This window comes from Nematocida homosporus (assembly GCF_024244095.1).
Source record: "Nematocida homosporus strain JUm1504 chromosome Unknown 4562, whole genome shotgun sequence".
Taxonomy (NCBI): Eukaryota; Fungi; Microsporidia; genus Nematocida; species Nematocida homosporus.
The window spans coordinates 144,569-160,046 of record NW_026250689.1 but is presented as its reverse complement, the minus strand read 5'-3'; the positions used below and the strand labels follow the sequence as shown (position 1 = coordinate 160,046).

Sequence of the window (15,478 nt, the reverse complement as noted above, 5' to 3'; positions counted from 1 at the left end):
ATGAAGCCATCTACTACTGTTAGTACAGGTGTTCCAGTCGCAGATTCTGAGATTGATGTTATTAATGTTGTTGGTGATGAGATTGGTGATGTGGACGAATTAGCTGAAGGGGGAGAGTTGAGTGGTGGTATTGAGCTGAGTAAATCTGTAAAAGAAGTCTTGGTTGGCGAACTCATATCGAATGTAGTTCTTCCTGAAGTTCCTAAGCTCTATTTTGATGCAGATTTAATTGTCAGTGAGAGTATAGGTACGAGTAGTTGGGAATCAGGTGAGCAGAAGGAAGGGGAGGAAGAGGAGGAGGAAAGTTCTTGGGCCAATGCTCGGGTGGTTGAAGTGGAGATGGGGGTAGTGCCAGAGGATTATGAACTGTTTGCCATTAGGTATCCGCTAGTAAGTTTTGAGCTAGACACTTTTCAAAAGCAGTGTCTTTACTATCTATCGCGAGGACAGAGTATTTTTGTAACGGCCCATACGAGTTCTGGTAAGACTCTGATTGCGGAGTTTGCTGCTTACATAGCTGAGGTTCACCAAACCAAAATGGTGTACACTTCGCCTATTAAAGCCCTGAGTAACCAAAAGTACCGCGAATTTGCTGAGAAGTTTGGTAGTGTTGGTATTCTTACGGGAGATGCCCAGATTAACAATGGAGCTAAGTGTGTTGTAATGACAACTGAGATCTTGCGGAATATGCTTTACCGCGGCAGCAATATCTTAGATAATGTTGAGTTTATTGTGTTCGATGAGATTCACTACTTGGGCGATCGAGAAAGAGGAGTGGTCTGGGAAGAGGTTATTATTATGCTGCCCAAACACATTGTGCTTATCTTTCTAAGTGCCACCAGTCCTAATGCCAAAGACATGGCCCAGTGGATTTCAACCACCAAAGAGAAGGACATCTACTTAATAGGCACCGAAAAACGAGCCGTGGAGTTAGAGCATGCTATTTATTTCCGGCGCGAACTCTACACGCTCTGCCAAGAAGGCAAATTCTCACACGAAGAGTACATTCGCGCTATGAAAGCCGGGGCCACCAATGTCTATAAAGAGAAGCACAAAGAGCGTTTGGAGCAAGCCAAACAAAAAGCGCCTATCCCCAAAAGCAAGCAAAAACCCGTTAATGTTCTAGAATCGCCCATTCATATTGCCCGCGATCTTATTAGCCGTAACCTAGCTCCTATTGTCTTCTTTGACTTCTCTAAGTCCCGTATTGAGCAATCCTTTTCGATGTGCGAAAGCCTCGATCTCACCACCTCCGAAGAAAAGCAGCTAATCAAAGCATTCATTCATGATGCGCTGCAAAAGCTACCAACGGCCGATCGAGAGCTTCCACAGCTAACCTTTGTCATTCCAGGGCTTTTAAAAGGAGTTGGGCTGCACCATTCCGGACTCTTACCCATTCTTAAAGAGATCATTGAAATGCTCTTTACTACTGGGGCTTTGCGTGTGATCTTTGCCACCGAGACTCTAGCTATGGGTCTAAACATGCCAGCTCGCACAGTTGTACTTCGCACCCACAAAAAGTACAGCACCGAAACACACACGTATATTGACGTTAACACCAACGAATACACCCAGATGGCTGGTCGAGCCGGCCGACGAGGCTACGATATCAAAGGCACTGCTATACTTGAAATCACTGGCCAGGAGATTCTTCCCGAAGAAACTCTCATTCGTCTGCACACCGGCAAACCCTTTAAGATAGAAAGCAAGTTCTATATCACGCCGCGCATGATTCTTAAACTCCTACGTGTTAAAGGCCTTTCCGTTGAAGAGATGGTCCGGCTAAGTTTCAGTAAGTCTAAGATCGAGTGCCAGCTCCGACAGCTCTTACAACAACAAAAGTCCCTACAGAAAGCAGCCAGCTGCCTGCTCAATACTTGCGAGCACTGCACGACCCACCTCTACCCCTACTTCCATGCTTACTTATCCCATCGCAAATCACTCGCGTCCATCTACCAAGCATATCTCCTTAGCAAATACCCGGCCACCTCTAACTCCGCACCCTCTACTTCTTCAGCCAGCACCACTCCACCTTATCTTGTCTTAACCCAAACTGGCTTTCTCTCCCAGCTAATTACGCTCAACCATTCCCGGCAACCAACTGCCCAGACTTTTATGGTCCTTCAACCTCGCTACAAAGCCTTTACTCCACCCACTACCTCCCAAGCTTTCTCTTTAGACCGGCCCATTGCAGCACTACTACAAGACCTAGAGCCCCTCCCTGACTCCACTCCTAGCCAAGAAGTTCCAATTGACCAGCTTATACTTCTTACCCAAGACATGCATACTCCATTCTTAATCAAGTTCCAAAACCCAACCCAAGCCGAAGAAATGTCCCAAGTCCTCAGCCAATGGACACTACTAACCACCACCCATCCGGCCAACCATTGTCCTAATTTCAACCAGCACTACCACTCTTTCCTGCAAGAATTCTACCTCCGCCTTCAAGTTGAACAAATTGATCGAGCTCTGCACAACGCCAACAGCACCAACTTAGCCGGCAACAATTACTTTGGCTATCTACTCTTCCTACAACATCTTGATTATATCGATGAACTCAAGAACCTCAAGCTCAAAGGCAAAATAGCCTGTGAATTCAACACTATTGATTGCATTCTAGCCACCGAAATCCTCTTCTCCCCCGAAGTCACTTCTCTCCCCGCCGCCCATCTCATTATTGCCGCTCTTTCCCTAACTTTCCATGAGAAACACCAACTAGAAGAAGATCCCCTCTATCCATCCGAGCTACCCCGCACAACACGAGTCAAGCTCCTTAAACCCGCCCTAGGTATAATCGACCAAATCGTCTACTCGCTTACCCATCTTTTCAAACAATACCGAGTTCCCTTCCAAGCCCCCAATCATGCTTCCGCCGGCGAAATACTCATGTGGCTAGAAGGTTACTCCCTCAAAGAAATCCTAGCAGCTTCACCCCTCTCCGAAGGTGTCATTGTCAAGTACATCAAAAAGGCCTCCGAAATCTGCAGCGAGTTCTCCATCGCAGCCAAAATACTCGGTTCCACCGCCCTCGCTCAAGAAATAGAGCAAGTCGAGGAAGGTCTCAAACGAGGCATCGTTTTCACACCCAGTCTCTATTATGGCTAACCCAACAGAGTTAAGTTATGATGTGGTGTTGTATTGTGTTGTGTGTGATGTGATGTGTATTGTGCTGTGAAATAAGATGAGATAAGGCGTGCTATGACGACACCTAAACTAACAGCAACTTGATAAGCATCTAAGTTCTATCTACATATTATCCAAATAAAGAGCCTCTACAACTCAATCTACCTTTACTAAACCCACTCCACTACCCCACTAAACACCATACAATACTAAACTCATCCCACCACCCAATACTAAACTCAACCCCACCTAACCCCACTCACCACTAAACTAAATACTATCTTACTACTATATTTATTGGGTTAATCACCAGCCACATCTCCCACCACTACAGGGCAATAATCAATACTAAACCACACTAACAATAACAATAACAATAACACATCCTAGACCAACCACTTACTCTTCTTCTAGTTCTTTTAGCTCTTTCTCTAGCACGGCAATTTGTTCGGTGTTATGCTCATCCCGGGCTCGATCCAGCAGTGCTTTAAGCTCTATTTTCCGCCGTGTCACTACTTTGCTATACCTTAAAAACCGCCGCCGTTGTGATAAAGAGTAGTTCAACTCCTCCTCACTTAAATCCGCCTCAACCTCCCGTGATATCTTCTTCCACATCTTTAAAGCTTCCTTATCCCCCGGCACAACATTCTCACGCAAATACTCCCGATACTCCTCTTCCGTCGCCAGAACATTACTGATACTCTGAATATTAATCTCTTTCCGGTCCTTCTTCCGTTGTACTACCATCCACTTATTAGTCACTATACCACCCAATTCATACTTCTTCCCCTCATAAACATCCGATATCTTATAAATTGAGTACCCAGTAGGCAGTCTTATCTTGATATAGTACCCTTTTAGCTTATCAATCGCCCGCCGATAAACTATCTTTAACAAAGTATCTCTACTAAGCACAATACACTTAAACACCTCATAAGTACTCTTAGCACTCGACTGAGGAAAGACTTTCTCACTCTCCCGACTAAAACTATCCGACTCACTCTCCTCACCAAAACTCCGCACGCGTTGTTCAATCTCTTTCCTTTCATTAGCCCTCACCCTTTCAATATACCTCTCATAAAGAATCTTCTCTCTTTCTACTTCAGGCAAAGCTTCTAATTGTTTTTGGTCTTCCCAATCTAAATAAAGGTCCTCTTCTTCATGACGTTGTCGCTGTAGTTTAGGGGACATATAGGCCTTTATAAATAAATTCTTTGTTATTGTGAGATGGACTCTACTCAGATTGATGATTGTCAGTATATTGGAGGTGCCTTAGATACGGATGCATTGATTGAAGTGTATAAAGGCACTCCTTTTCAGGGTGCAATGGAAAAGTTAGCCTTATCCAATCCAAAGATAAGAAAAGTAAGAAGAGATGGAAATTGTTTCTATTCAGCCTTAGTCTTTCTATTACTGGAAAGGTATTTGGAAAGGCCTTCTTATGCGGAAGAGTTATTAGGGAGGTTGAGTCGAATGAATGAGTGGTTGCGTGATGGGGGGTTGGAAGAATCTTTGGTGGCTGAGTTTACTGATCCGATTTTTGCGGTGTTGAGGTCGGCTACGGCTGGGAATCCTAGTCAGTTAGAGGCCTTGGATAATGTGTTTTGGGGGTATACGTTGTTGTACTTTAGGATGATAACTTCGTCGTATATTAAAAGGAACTTGGGAGAGTTTAATGGGTTCTTGGCGGAAGAGTCGTGGGAGACTTACTGTCGGGACCAGGTGGAAATGCCTGGGAGTTATGCGGGAGAGATAGAGATGACTGCTTTAGGGGCGGCTTTAGGTGTATCTTTTGATGTGATTACTTTGCAGGGGGTGGAAGTACATCGGTATACCAAAGGAAATGGCGAGAAAATAGGAAGTCTCTTGTACATGCCCGACCATTTTGATATCATATACTATGCATCTTAAACCAAATAAATTACTGCTTACTGCATTATCGCTTTCTTTAATTGAGTTACTGATAGAGTTGAGTTAAGTTTGAGTTGGGTTAGTATTGTGTTTGGATTATTGATAGGGTTGAGTTAGTATTGGGTTAGGTTGTGTTTGAGTTATTGATAGGGTTGAGTTATGTTAAGTTTGGATTATTGATTGAGTTAGTATTGGATTATTGATAGGTTGTGTTTAGATTATTGATAGGATTGAGTTGAGCCATATTAATATTGAATTAAGTCATGTTGGTATGAGTACTAGTATCTTTTTGGCAACTAAGATACCAACTCAATACTAACATAACATAACATAACATAACTCGATAAATCAGATTGGTATTGGGTTAGTATTGATTTAGTACTGAGATGGTCTAGATTTAACTTGATAGAGTAAGTCTCGCCTGTACGGCAATTGTATTGTACTCACCCAATACAATCAATCAATTGAACCCAAACTAGCCCTATTCGAACCTAACCTACCCTAATTAGTGGTAACGAAGAAGATACAAACAGAACTAACCTACTGCCAATCCAATCCAAACTTAACCTAACCCAAACCAACCCAACCCAACACCAAACACAACCCAATACAATGCCAAGACAGCCCACCATCTTAGCACATCTGCACTACCAATACAATACTAACTAAATACTATCTTAATCACCTGTGAATCTAGGCAATCAAGAGGCCCTTTATTAATACTTTGTTTGTTTGCCTGTTATGACACAGGAGAGTTCTGAGGAAGACCAGTTAGTATTGGAAGAAAAGAAGTGCGCTGAGAAGTATGTGGCAAGTTTGGCGAGCTACGAGAACTCTTTGGCTTTGGATCGGCCTTCTTCTATTTGGGCTATACTTAAGGTGCCGGGAATAGTCTTCTTTGCAGGTGTGGGTGGATATTTGCTGGGCTGGTTGAAGTTTCAGCCTTGGGTGCTAGTGCCTTTACTGTACACGATTGGGTTTGTCTTTGTTAGACGGATAAAAGAGTTTAAACGGGGGTTAGAGGCCTTTATTTACTTCTCGATTCGGAAACAGAGCGTATCTAAGTTTGAAAAGGTAGATTGGCTGAATGAAGTCATGGAAAAGTCTTGGCGGTATGTTGAGTCAACGGCATCTCGGATTCTGTTGCTGCGGGTGAGTGCTATTCTGCGGCATATAAAGGTGCCAATGATCAATGACATTCGCTTGGATAGGTTTACACTGGGCGGACAGCCACCAGTTATTGAAGGTATTCGCATTCGCAAATCGGATAAGGAGTCTTTAATCGTTGATGTGGCTTTGCATTTCATTCCGGCTGTAATGGAGAACCAGCAGAATATCTTTGAGATGGCCGGGATTGAAGGACGGGAAACCGATTGGAATTCAAACATTACCTTGATTGTCCGAGTAGGTGGAGCTGCTGCTGGGTTGGACATTCCTTTGACCTTGAAGAATGTTTCATTCCGAGGAAGTGCGCGCATTAAACTGAACTTGACTTATAATACGAATGTGGTGGAAGGCGTGGAGTTTTCCTTCTTGAAGCAGCCCGTGGTTAGTTTCAATATTGTGCCTTTGAAGATGGTTGATATTATGGATATTCCGGGTCTGGCCACGGCCATTAAGAAAGTGATTGAGCTGGGAATTGAGAAAGAAGCTTTGTATCCTAAACGGATCTCAGTGGCTTTGCATCCCAAATCGGTTTATTATGTTGGTGTGATTGGCATCCATATCCACCAGGTAGTTTCCAATATTGTTGGGGCCTACTACATTGGTGTTGGCGTAAATGGGCGTAAGAACCAGTGCATTGCCCGAAGCGTTGGCTCAGACCGATGTAACTTTATTGCCTACATTCCCATTAAGAACATGGACGAGTTTATTAGTATCAATATTCAAAAGCAAGAAGAAGGAGCGCCAGTATGTCGAGCTACCATCCCTATTGATAGGTCCTGCATGCAATCAAGGACCCAGATGTTTGTCTCATTGACTAGCCAGGCCGGCTACATAGATCTTTCGACTATTTACATTCCTAAGTTTGATGTTGTTAAGGTCAATGAAGAAGAAAAGCCCAGATCCGCTATTGTTACAGTTAAGCTTGCCCAGCTAATTGATATAGTCGATCAACTTGGCCATCCTTACAAGAACTTGCATGCTAAAGCAACTGTCTATCTTAAAGAGAAAAAGCAGCGCCGGAAAGATCCCGCTAGCATGTCAGCAGCTGAATTAATGATTCCTGAAGGTAAAAGTCCGGCGCCTTCGGCTACAAATGAGTCTTCAACCGATTCTGATGAAGCTGATCTTAAGACCAAAGAAGAAACCGTTCTTACCGACGAAGTTTTAGGTATGTTCACCACCAAGACCTCTCGTGATGTTATTAGCCCGGCCTTCGACGAGAACTTCGTCTTCTTCACGCGTGACACCAAAAGAACTGTTATTGTAGTAGAAGCCTACGAAGGCACTAAACAGCTCGGTAGTTTTAGTGTTAATATTCGACGGGGAATCTCTATTTCTTACGGCACCTTTGATTTTTGGCATCTTCAGGCCGCCCGGGCTAAGCTTCTCTTTGCTGCCGAGTACGTTTGTATGAACAAGATCAAAATGCCCAAGTATACCCACATTCGTCGTATTACAATTGAAGAAATCGGCCATCCCGGCGCTTACACCGGCTACATCGTTACTAGTGGCCGAGTTGTTCCAATTAAAGGCATCTACTCACATGGTACTGGCCAGCACCATGCTACTATTCTAGTGCCCATCCTTTCTACCGATGAACTATCTAAATTCGTCGCCTACCACCAAGATGAACTCTTTGGTGGCTGTGATGTCATTACCGGAGAAACCTTCCTAGGCGAAACTCCCATTCGCCTCACCGTAACTGAGTATCCTCTCCACGAGTGCAAAGAGTTTGCCTCTAAGATCAAAATACCGACCACCGAAACTTCCCCTCTCTCATCCCCCGATAGTGCCAACGAACCAGAACCAGAACCAGAACCAATCCTACATTCACAGCCAGATGCCATCACAGATAACAGCACCGATGCAACTGATGGTAATGATGCCAACACTGACACCACCGATGCCAACACCAATACTACCGACGATACCGCCGATACTGGTACTAACGCCGTCGATGTCAACACCACAACTGAAACTACCGCCACAACTAACGCATCCCCAACAGATACTACTCCTAATATAACTTCTCCCTTTACTCAAATGCGAGTGATTGTCTGCCGAGTTGACCATCCCATCTTCCTTGAGTTCTCTAAAGATGATGTTGTTCTTGATCGTAGTTCGCCTAGTACGGGCAAGAAACTCTTTGGTGAATTCTTCTTCTTTACTGACGTCAATGTTTCTGTCTATACGGTTAAAGAAGGTTTCCTAATTGGTAAGTTTGTACTAGCTAAGAGCAACGGTCGCCACGAAATCAAACTAGCCCACAACCAACTCTTTGTCATTGATCTGTACAACCGCTGGTTCCCCTCCTATAGCACCCTCCCCATCAACCGCGGCACACTTACTCTTACCATCCCGACCATGACCGCTCTAGACCTTCCAGAGATTGAAATCTACCACTCAGTCTTCCTAGAACTTTCTGTCAAAGATACACAGTACTCCACTAAACCCACCATCCAACTTGAATCCCCAGCTTTCACCGAATCTTTCACCTTCAATGTCTTTACTCCCCTCGACATTCTTTACATTCAAGTCTGGACCTGGACTCTACTCAAAGAAAAGAAATCCATCGGCGAAATATCCCTTCCTCTCTACGCCATCCCACCCGGTCAATCCAATCTTTCCCTCATCGCCGAAATTCTCTACATTGATACCAAAAAGTCCACATACAAACTCAATTCTCTGCTAACCCTCGCATAAAAATGGAGTCCTCCGAAGAGTGGCAAATCGATAGCAGTAACCCAGAAGAACCCATCACTCGTTTCTACCTCACCCCAGCCGATATTTCCAAGTACTCTTTCCTCCAGTACTAATCACCACTATTACTAATCACCACCACCACTAATCACCATCACTAATACTAAACCCAATCTCCCAGTCCTATTTAACTACTCACTACGCATTACGTGCACACACTACTTACTATATATCCTAATTAAATAACAACTTGCTATCTTATTACATATCTAATACACACTACTTACTATCTTATCACATATCTAATTCACACTACTTACTATATATCCTAATTAAATAACAACTTACTATCTTATCACATATCTAACCCAAATACCAACTAAATACCAGCTAAATACTAACCCAATGCTACTTCAATGAAGACCTTCTTTATTCTCGCCTAACCCACCAGCACAATCTAATACGCAAACACCAACCAAGTACTAATACTAACTCAACCAAGTACTAACTCAATTCAACGCAATCTAATACTAATACCAACCCAAACTTAACTCAACCCAATCTAATCTAATACTAATCTAATCAAAAATCAAAACAAAACCCAAATTAAATCAATTTAATAGTACTTAATTGGCTTACCCTGAGTAGATTTAACGTGCACCGACTTAATGTTCTGCATGCCCTTCTTAGCAAATCCAAGAATAGCAGACATAGCAGTAGAGAAGTTTTGTGCTACCTCTTCTACAGGCATAGTAGTTGTGCCAATTGAGAAGCCCAAAAGAAGATCAGCCTTAAGATTCAACTGAACCTTTCGCTTAACATCTTCATAAAAGTTCCTAATGTCATTGATGTTCTTAATCATAAAGACTGGCTTCTTCTTACCTGAGAAGACATTAGCCTTAATAACCTTATAAACTGATGCAACAGAAATAAAAGCATGATAGCTCTTCACTAACTTCTTCTTCATCTTCTTCATCTCTTTAGTTTCACCCTTATAGTTCTCCATCATAACAAAAGGAATGTCTGTTCCTTCTAATACTCGGGCTAAAGCATTGTCAGCAATAACTAAGACCTTCTCTGTTCTACGCTTAGGGAAGGGTAGAGTGACTTCTCCTCTAAGTCTTTGCTCTTTAGCATCGTAGCCCTTGAATCCAATACGTAATTCAATGGTTTCTCCAGTTTCTTTCTTTTTTTCTCTAACGCCTTCAGTAATCTTTCTAATTACTGGGATGACGTCATCAGCTCCAAAGATTTTCGAACTCATCTGCTAGGCCTAAAAAAATAAAGAAAATATCTCATTAGATTGAGTTGAGTTAAGTTTGGATTGAGTTGTGTTAGGATAGGATTGAGTTAGTACTTGGTTTGAGTTTGGTTATCTTGGTAGGGATTGTATTATAATGCGTTACTTACTAAATTGTATTGAGTTAAGTTAAGTTAAGTTGTGTATTGAGTTGAGTTACTATTGAGTTACTAGTTATTAAGTTAAGTACTGATTAGGTTAAGATTAGGTTGAGTAGTGGTGAGTAATGGTGAGTAATGTTGTTATAATACTCTACTCATAATCAAACAACCCACCCCAAACTAAACCAACTTAATACAATCCTGATAATAATATGTTGGTGGGTGGTGGTTGGGTTAGTGGGTGCGCTTTTCGGAGTAGGAGAGGTTGGTGGGGCCGGTGAGCTTTTTGATGGAGACTTTCTTTTCTAGTTTATCAATGGGGTCGTCTTCGGATTCGGTTTCTATGTCGCGATCGGAGGCTATAAGGATTGAGGCGAGGAGTTCGGCTTGCTCGGTTTTGGTGCGGTAGGCTTCTGGGGGGTGGTGGGCCATTTCGGGGATACTTTCAATGATCTTGAAGGAGTAGCCTTGGTCAATGAGGAATTGGCGACGGCGGGTGGAGTACGGGACTTCTTCGGTATCCATGCTGACAAGAGTGTAGAAATAAGCGGTGAAGCCTTCGGTGGATCTTCTTTTGGCCCGGAGAATTCGGCCAAGTCGTTGGGTTTCCTGGCGACGGGAGCCGAAATGGCCGGAAATTTGGATGAGGCAGGTGGCTTCTGGGAGATCAATAGAAGTATCTCCAACTTTGGAAAGGAAGATTGTGTTGATTTTGGGGTTGGTTCGGAATTGCTTAAGGATGTTCATTCTTTCGACTTGGCCGGTGGGACCGTAGATGAAAGGTTTGCCGAATTTGAGAGCATAGGCTTTGAGGGCATAGACATTGTCGGAGAAAACAATGATTTTGTCTCCGAGGGCTTCGTGTTTCTTGATGATGTACTCGCACATTTGGATTTTAGTGGGGTTCATGGTGGCTAAGATACGTTTCTTGCGAACATCGGTGGAGAGGTACTGTTTGTAGAACTCACCGGTCATTTTGCACCAGACTTCGGTGCAGTTAACGCGTGAGATGAAGCCTTGGGCGCTGAGGTTGAGCCAGTCGGCTTCATAGAGTTTGGGGCCGATAAGGAAGTTGAGGTCTTCTATCTTTTCATCTTCACGTACTAAGGTAGCAGTCAGTCCTAATTTGCAATGGGAAATAATGATTGAAACAACACGACGGAACATATTAGCTGGAACAACATGAACTTCATCGAAAATGACGAGACCCCATTCGGTACGGGTTAGGAAGTCCATGATCTTTTGGGTTTCAAATGAACGTTTGCCGGTATACGAGACCATGGTGTACGTGCTAATGACTACACCGGCTTGACCTGTGAACTTCTCTTTTGTTTCGGACGTTAAGCGAGCAATAGATTCGTCTTTGATATTGGTGAATGCCTTGATCTGCTGCTTCCATTGCTCAACGGAGACTGAAGTTGTACAAAGAATTAGGCAAGAGCGCTTTAGGGTGCATAAGGCGACAATACCAACTAAAGTCTTGCCGGCACCACAGGGAAGAACAATAATCCCGGAACGGGCCCGGCCGTTTCCAAACATTTTGTTCAGACTCACTTCCTGGTACGTTCGAATTGAAGTTGTTGGCTTTAAATCAACATCCAGTAGAGGCAATGTGTTTTCGGTTCGAAAATCGTACTCTTCAATTAGTGGGTAGTCTAGTTCAATGCATCGTTTCTTAGCTAACTCAACTTTACTCTGGTCGATTTCAAAGCGGACGATCTCTTTCTTCTCCTCTTCAATGGGCAAACAGAGTTCCTGCATAGCTGAGTCCCGGTAAAGGAAGGAGATGTTCTGGTTTTCTTGCGACTCAATAAAGTATCTTCCTTGCCTAATTACTAATTTGATCTTTCCATAACTAGTTGTACAGGAACGAATGAAGTTCAAAATACTAAGTGGTACTTTGTTCTTGCTAAACCGATCCATTGTATCGATAATATCATCGGTCTTGAGACCGACACTAGCGGCAGCATAAAGAGAGTAGGCGGTTATTTTGTACTCATGAATATTGGCTGGTCGACTAATTGGCTCAGCGATAGCAATTAGAAAGTCTTGAGCCTGTCTACTCTGCTCTGAAAACATCTCTAGAATAATCACTCCGTCTGAAGAAACCCACATTGGCCTATTTGCGTGGTTTTCTTTCATTATAATACGTTCTTTCGTCCCTTCCAACGAATTTGCCGCCTGTTTAGGAAGCATACCATCCATCAGCCAAATAATAAAAATCGCATATTGCTGCTACTACAGCTGGTTGTCTATCTATCCAATACTGCTTATTGTTTACTAGTCTGCCAACTTACTTTCCTTCGGCCTTACTTAACTTGTCCATCTGATTGCTTGGTGGTGAGAATTAAGCAGATGTAGAGTAATTGGTGTGGAAGAACCAGAAAACCACCGCCGCCATAATTATTCAAGTTGTGTGCCGAAATCACTCGAGTTGTGTGCCGAAGAATAGATCATTTCGTCATAATTGTCCGAGCCAAACCCATCTTGATCAACATATTAATCCAACAACAATTCAAGTAGGGCTAGAGATAAGAAAGATTTCCAAAACCATCTTGATTCTGAGCTATAGTTTCAATAAATTTTGATATTTAGTTAAGCTCAAGTTAAGTTAAGTTAGTATTGGGTTGGGTTAAGTTGGTGTAGTGTAGTGTAGTGTAATACCAAATACCAACTCAATACTTAACTAATACATACTCTATTACAGACATGCCTTGAGATAAGGATGGATGTCATTTATTGTGGCACGCCGAGCATGAAGCTCGTCCAGTTTGAAATACAAAAGCCCTCAGCATGTGAGACTTGGAAATTATCTTTATTGAGCCAAAGTACCAAATGAGTCTCTTTTCTGTCTCTAGGACCAGGAATACAACCTTTCATCCCTAAGGGTAGATTTAGAAGTGGATGGTGCTAGATTTTATTCGACTATACTTACTCGAGAGTTTTAGATAAGCTGTTATAGATTAGATGGTGTTAATGTTAGGTTGGGTTGGATAGGGTTCATTGGCCAACGCCGACTCTATTAAAGACATTCCTTGAGACGAGTATCGATGTGATTTGTTAAATAAATATGGTTGTGTGAGGATGACGTCATATTGAATTGTAGGGTAGATATGTAAAACTAAATTAGTCGAATCAGATTGACTCTATTAAAGTTGCAAGGCGTAATTAGCTTGCCAATCATCAGGTTGATCTTTGGGTTGGGTTAGTAGTGGTCGTATTGGTTTGGTATTGAGTTGGTATGATGTTGGTAGTGGTCGTATGACAGCACTACAGTTAGATTAAATTATAATTAAGCCATGAACTGAACTGCCCTCCTAAATACTATAACCCCAACTTAGCTACATACTAATACCAACGTAACTTAACTTAACTCAACTTAACTTGAACTTAAACCTAGCTTAACTCAACTCATCTTAACTCAACTCAAACTTAACTCAACTCAACTCAAACTTAACTTAACTCAACTTAAACTCAACTCAAACTTAACATAACCCATCTTAACATAACTAAACTAAACTCATCTTAACTTAAACTCAACTAAATACTAATACCAATTCAATTTACTTAAAGGAGCTCTTGTTGAAAAAGATGGATATCTTCATCGGTAAGGGCCTCTTGGAGAACAGCCCGAGCGGCCAAGTACTTCTCAGTCAGGGAGGAACCCTCGGGCATTTTTTCAAAAAGTGCGTCTAATTGTTGCGTTAATCGTTGATGGGTCTTGGTACTTTTAAGAATTTCAATGGCTCGATTGGCGAGTTGGGAGAGTTGAGCAGAAGTGTATTCCCTGGGAAGAGAGTTAGAATGAGGAGGAGGATGCATAAGACTCGATTTTATTTTTCGGGCATGTCTAAGAGTAAAAGAGTCTTCTTTCTTGAAACATTTGGTGAGATAGCGGCTAGAGTGGGTTATTACTTATTAGAACACCGGGAGACCAGCTTAATCGGTTTATGTGGCGTATTAAAGCTTAGCAAGAAAGAAGTTGCTAAGGCTCTTTCTTTGTTAATTCATTTTGGAATAGTTGGGTTTAACAACTTTCGAGGAAATATGGTTAGATACTATGTGCAAAAAGACTTATCAGAAATGGTGAATAGACCGGTTTATTTGGACTGGGCAGAAAGGACTTATGGAATGGCTGGACTAGCTTTAGTGATGGAAACTTCTCTTAAGGGTGTACTACGTAGTGAAGAAGTGCCAGTGGAGTATATTGAAATGTACCGGCGATTACTAGTTGATGGAATTTTAGTGGATAAGAAGGTAGTTGATAATTCGGCTGGTATTGGTACTGCTGGATTGGGCATTGGTGATGGTTTGGTTAAACGGGCTAAAGTCAGTGAGAAACAGGAGGAGAAGTCGGGCGAGAAGGAAAAAAGGTGCCTGGTCTTATCTAAGGAGAAGATTAAAGCCCGGATTGTAGCTGATTTATTTGAGGCCGAGATAGAGAGACGATTTACCAAGGGTACACGGGTGGTCTTTGCCGTGATCAATAACCAGCATCCTGTCCCGGCTACTTTACGAACAGTTCTGCAGAAGTTAGAGGGTGTAGAATTGGGTAAGGATGGGTGTATCATAGATGGAGAGAAGATGGAACGAGAAGAATGGGTACAGGAACATCTGCACTACTTAAAGGCTTTTGGGGTTATTAGTGGGCCATTTGAGAAGTACTCGGTGAATTATGACTGGTTTCTGCAGCAGATAAAGATAGGTTTAGTTACGAACTATGTTCAAACAGTTTCTGGTGAGAGTGTCTCAACGGTCTTATCGATGCTTCTATCCCGTGGGTATGTTGAGGACCGCTTTGTGCAGAAGTACACTCTAATGGATGCTTCCGTCTGTAAAAAGGCTCTGTTTACTTTACTAACTGAGAATATAGTAGTGGCGCAAATGGTGCCACGAACTCCCGACTGTCTTCCCTCTAAGAGTTTTCACTTTTGGCGAGCAGATCCCGATAAGGTCCTTTCATCAGCCCACCATATAGTTTACGAAAAGATAAACCATCTTTATTTTGAAATCGAACATAGCCGGGAAAGTAAGTATTTACTAAGTCGGGCAGATTATAAGCACAAGCAAGAGACTCTACTAGGCCAGTTAGAACGGCTGCATACGATGTACTTTGTGTTGGGTCTCTAGTCCTGACGTTGGCTCTGAAACGGCTGTTTTAAAGCGAGTATTAGTA

General features: G+C 42.6%; 7 protein-coding genes across 7 annotated transcripts; 4 read left to right on the top strand and 3 right to left on the bottom strand.

Annotated features, from left to right (window-relative positions):
• On the top strand, window positions 1-3,105 carry NEHOM01_0102 (antiviral helicase SKI2; the record flags this gene model as incomplete). Its single annotated transcript, XM_051488980.1, has 1 exon — window positions 1-3,105. One exon carries the CDS (start codon window positions 1-3, stop codon window positions 3,103-3,105), a length of 3,105 nt encoding a protein of 1,034 aa, XP_051344940.1.
• Window positions 3,106-3,522: 417 nt separating this feature from the next.
• NEHOM01_0101 (uncharacterized protein) lies at window positions 3,523-4,314 on the bottom strand (the record flags this gene model as incomplete). The annotated part of the gene is made up of 1 exon (XM_051488979.1): window positions 3,523-4,314. One exon carries the CDS (start codon window positions 4,312-4,314, stop codon window positions 3,523-3,525), a length of 792 nt encoding a protein of 263 aa, XP_051344939.1.
• Window positions 4,315-4,350: 36 nt separating this feature from the next.
• On the top strand, window positions 4,351-5,034 carry NEHOM01_0100 (uncharacterized protein; the record flags this gene model as incomplete). Its single annotated transcript, XM_051488978.1, has 1 exon — window positions 4,351-5,034. The coding sequence occupies one exon, from the start codon at window positions 4,351-4,353 to the stop codon at window positions 5,032-5,034; it is 684 nt and encodes a 227-aa protein (XP_051344938.1).
• Window positions 5,035-5,775: 741 nt separating this feature from the next.
• NEHOM01_0099 (uncharacterized protein) lies at window positions 5,776-8,904 on the top strand (the record flags this gene model as incomplete). Its single annotated transcript, XM_051488977.1, has 1 exon — window positions 5,776-8,904. One exon carries the CDS (start codon window positions 5,776-5,778, stop codon window positions 8,902-8,904), a length of 3,129 nt encoding a protein of 1,042 aa, XP_051344937.1.
• Window positions 8,905-9,517: 613 nt separating this feature from the next.
• NEHOM01_0098 (large subunit ribosomal protein L10Ae) lies at window positions 9,518-10,165 on the bottom strand (the record flags this gene model as incomplete). Its single annotated transcript, XM_051488976.1, has 1 exon — window positions 9,518-10,165. The coding sequence occupies one exon, from the start codon at window positions 10,163-10,165 to the stop codon at window positions 9,518-9,520; it is 648 nt and encodes a 215-aa protein (XP_051344936.1).
• Window positions 10,166-10,536: 371 nt separating this feature from the next.
• NEHOM01_0097 (DNA excision repair protein ERCC-3) lies at window positions 10,537-12,507 on the bottom strand (the record flags this gene model as incomplete). Its single annotated transcript, XM_051488975.1, has 1 exon — window positions 10,537-12,507. One exon carries the CDS (start codon window positions 12,505-12,507, stop codon window positions 10,537-10,539), a length of 1,971 nt encoding a protein of 656 aa, XP_051344935.1.
• A 1,641-nt stretch (window positions 12,508-14,148) lies between these two features.
• On the top strand, window positions 14,149-15,432 carry NEHOM01_0096 (uncharacterized protein; the record flags this gene model as incomplete). The annotated part of the gene is made up of 1 exon (XM_051488974.1): window positions 14,149-15,432. One exon carries the CDS (start codon window positions 14,149-14,151, stop codon window positions 15,430-15,432), a length of 1,284 nt encoding a protein of 427 aa, XP_051344934.1.
• Window positions 15,433-15,478: the final 46 nt, after the last annotated feature.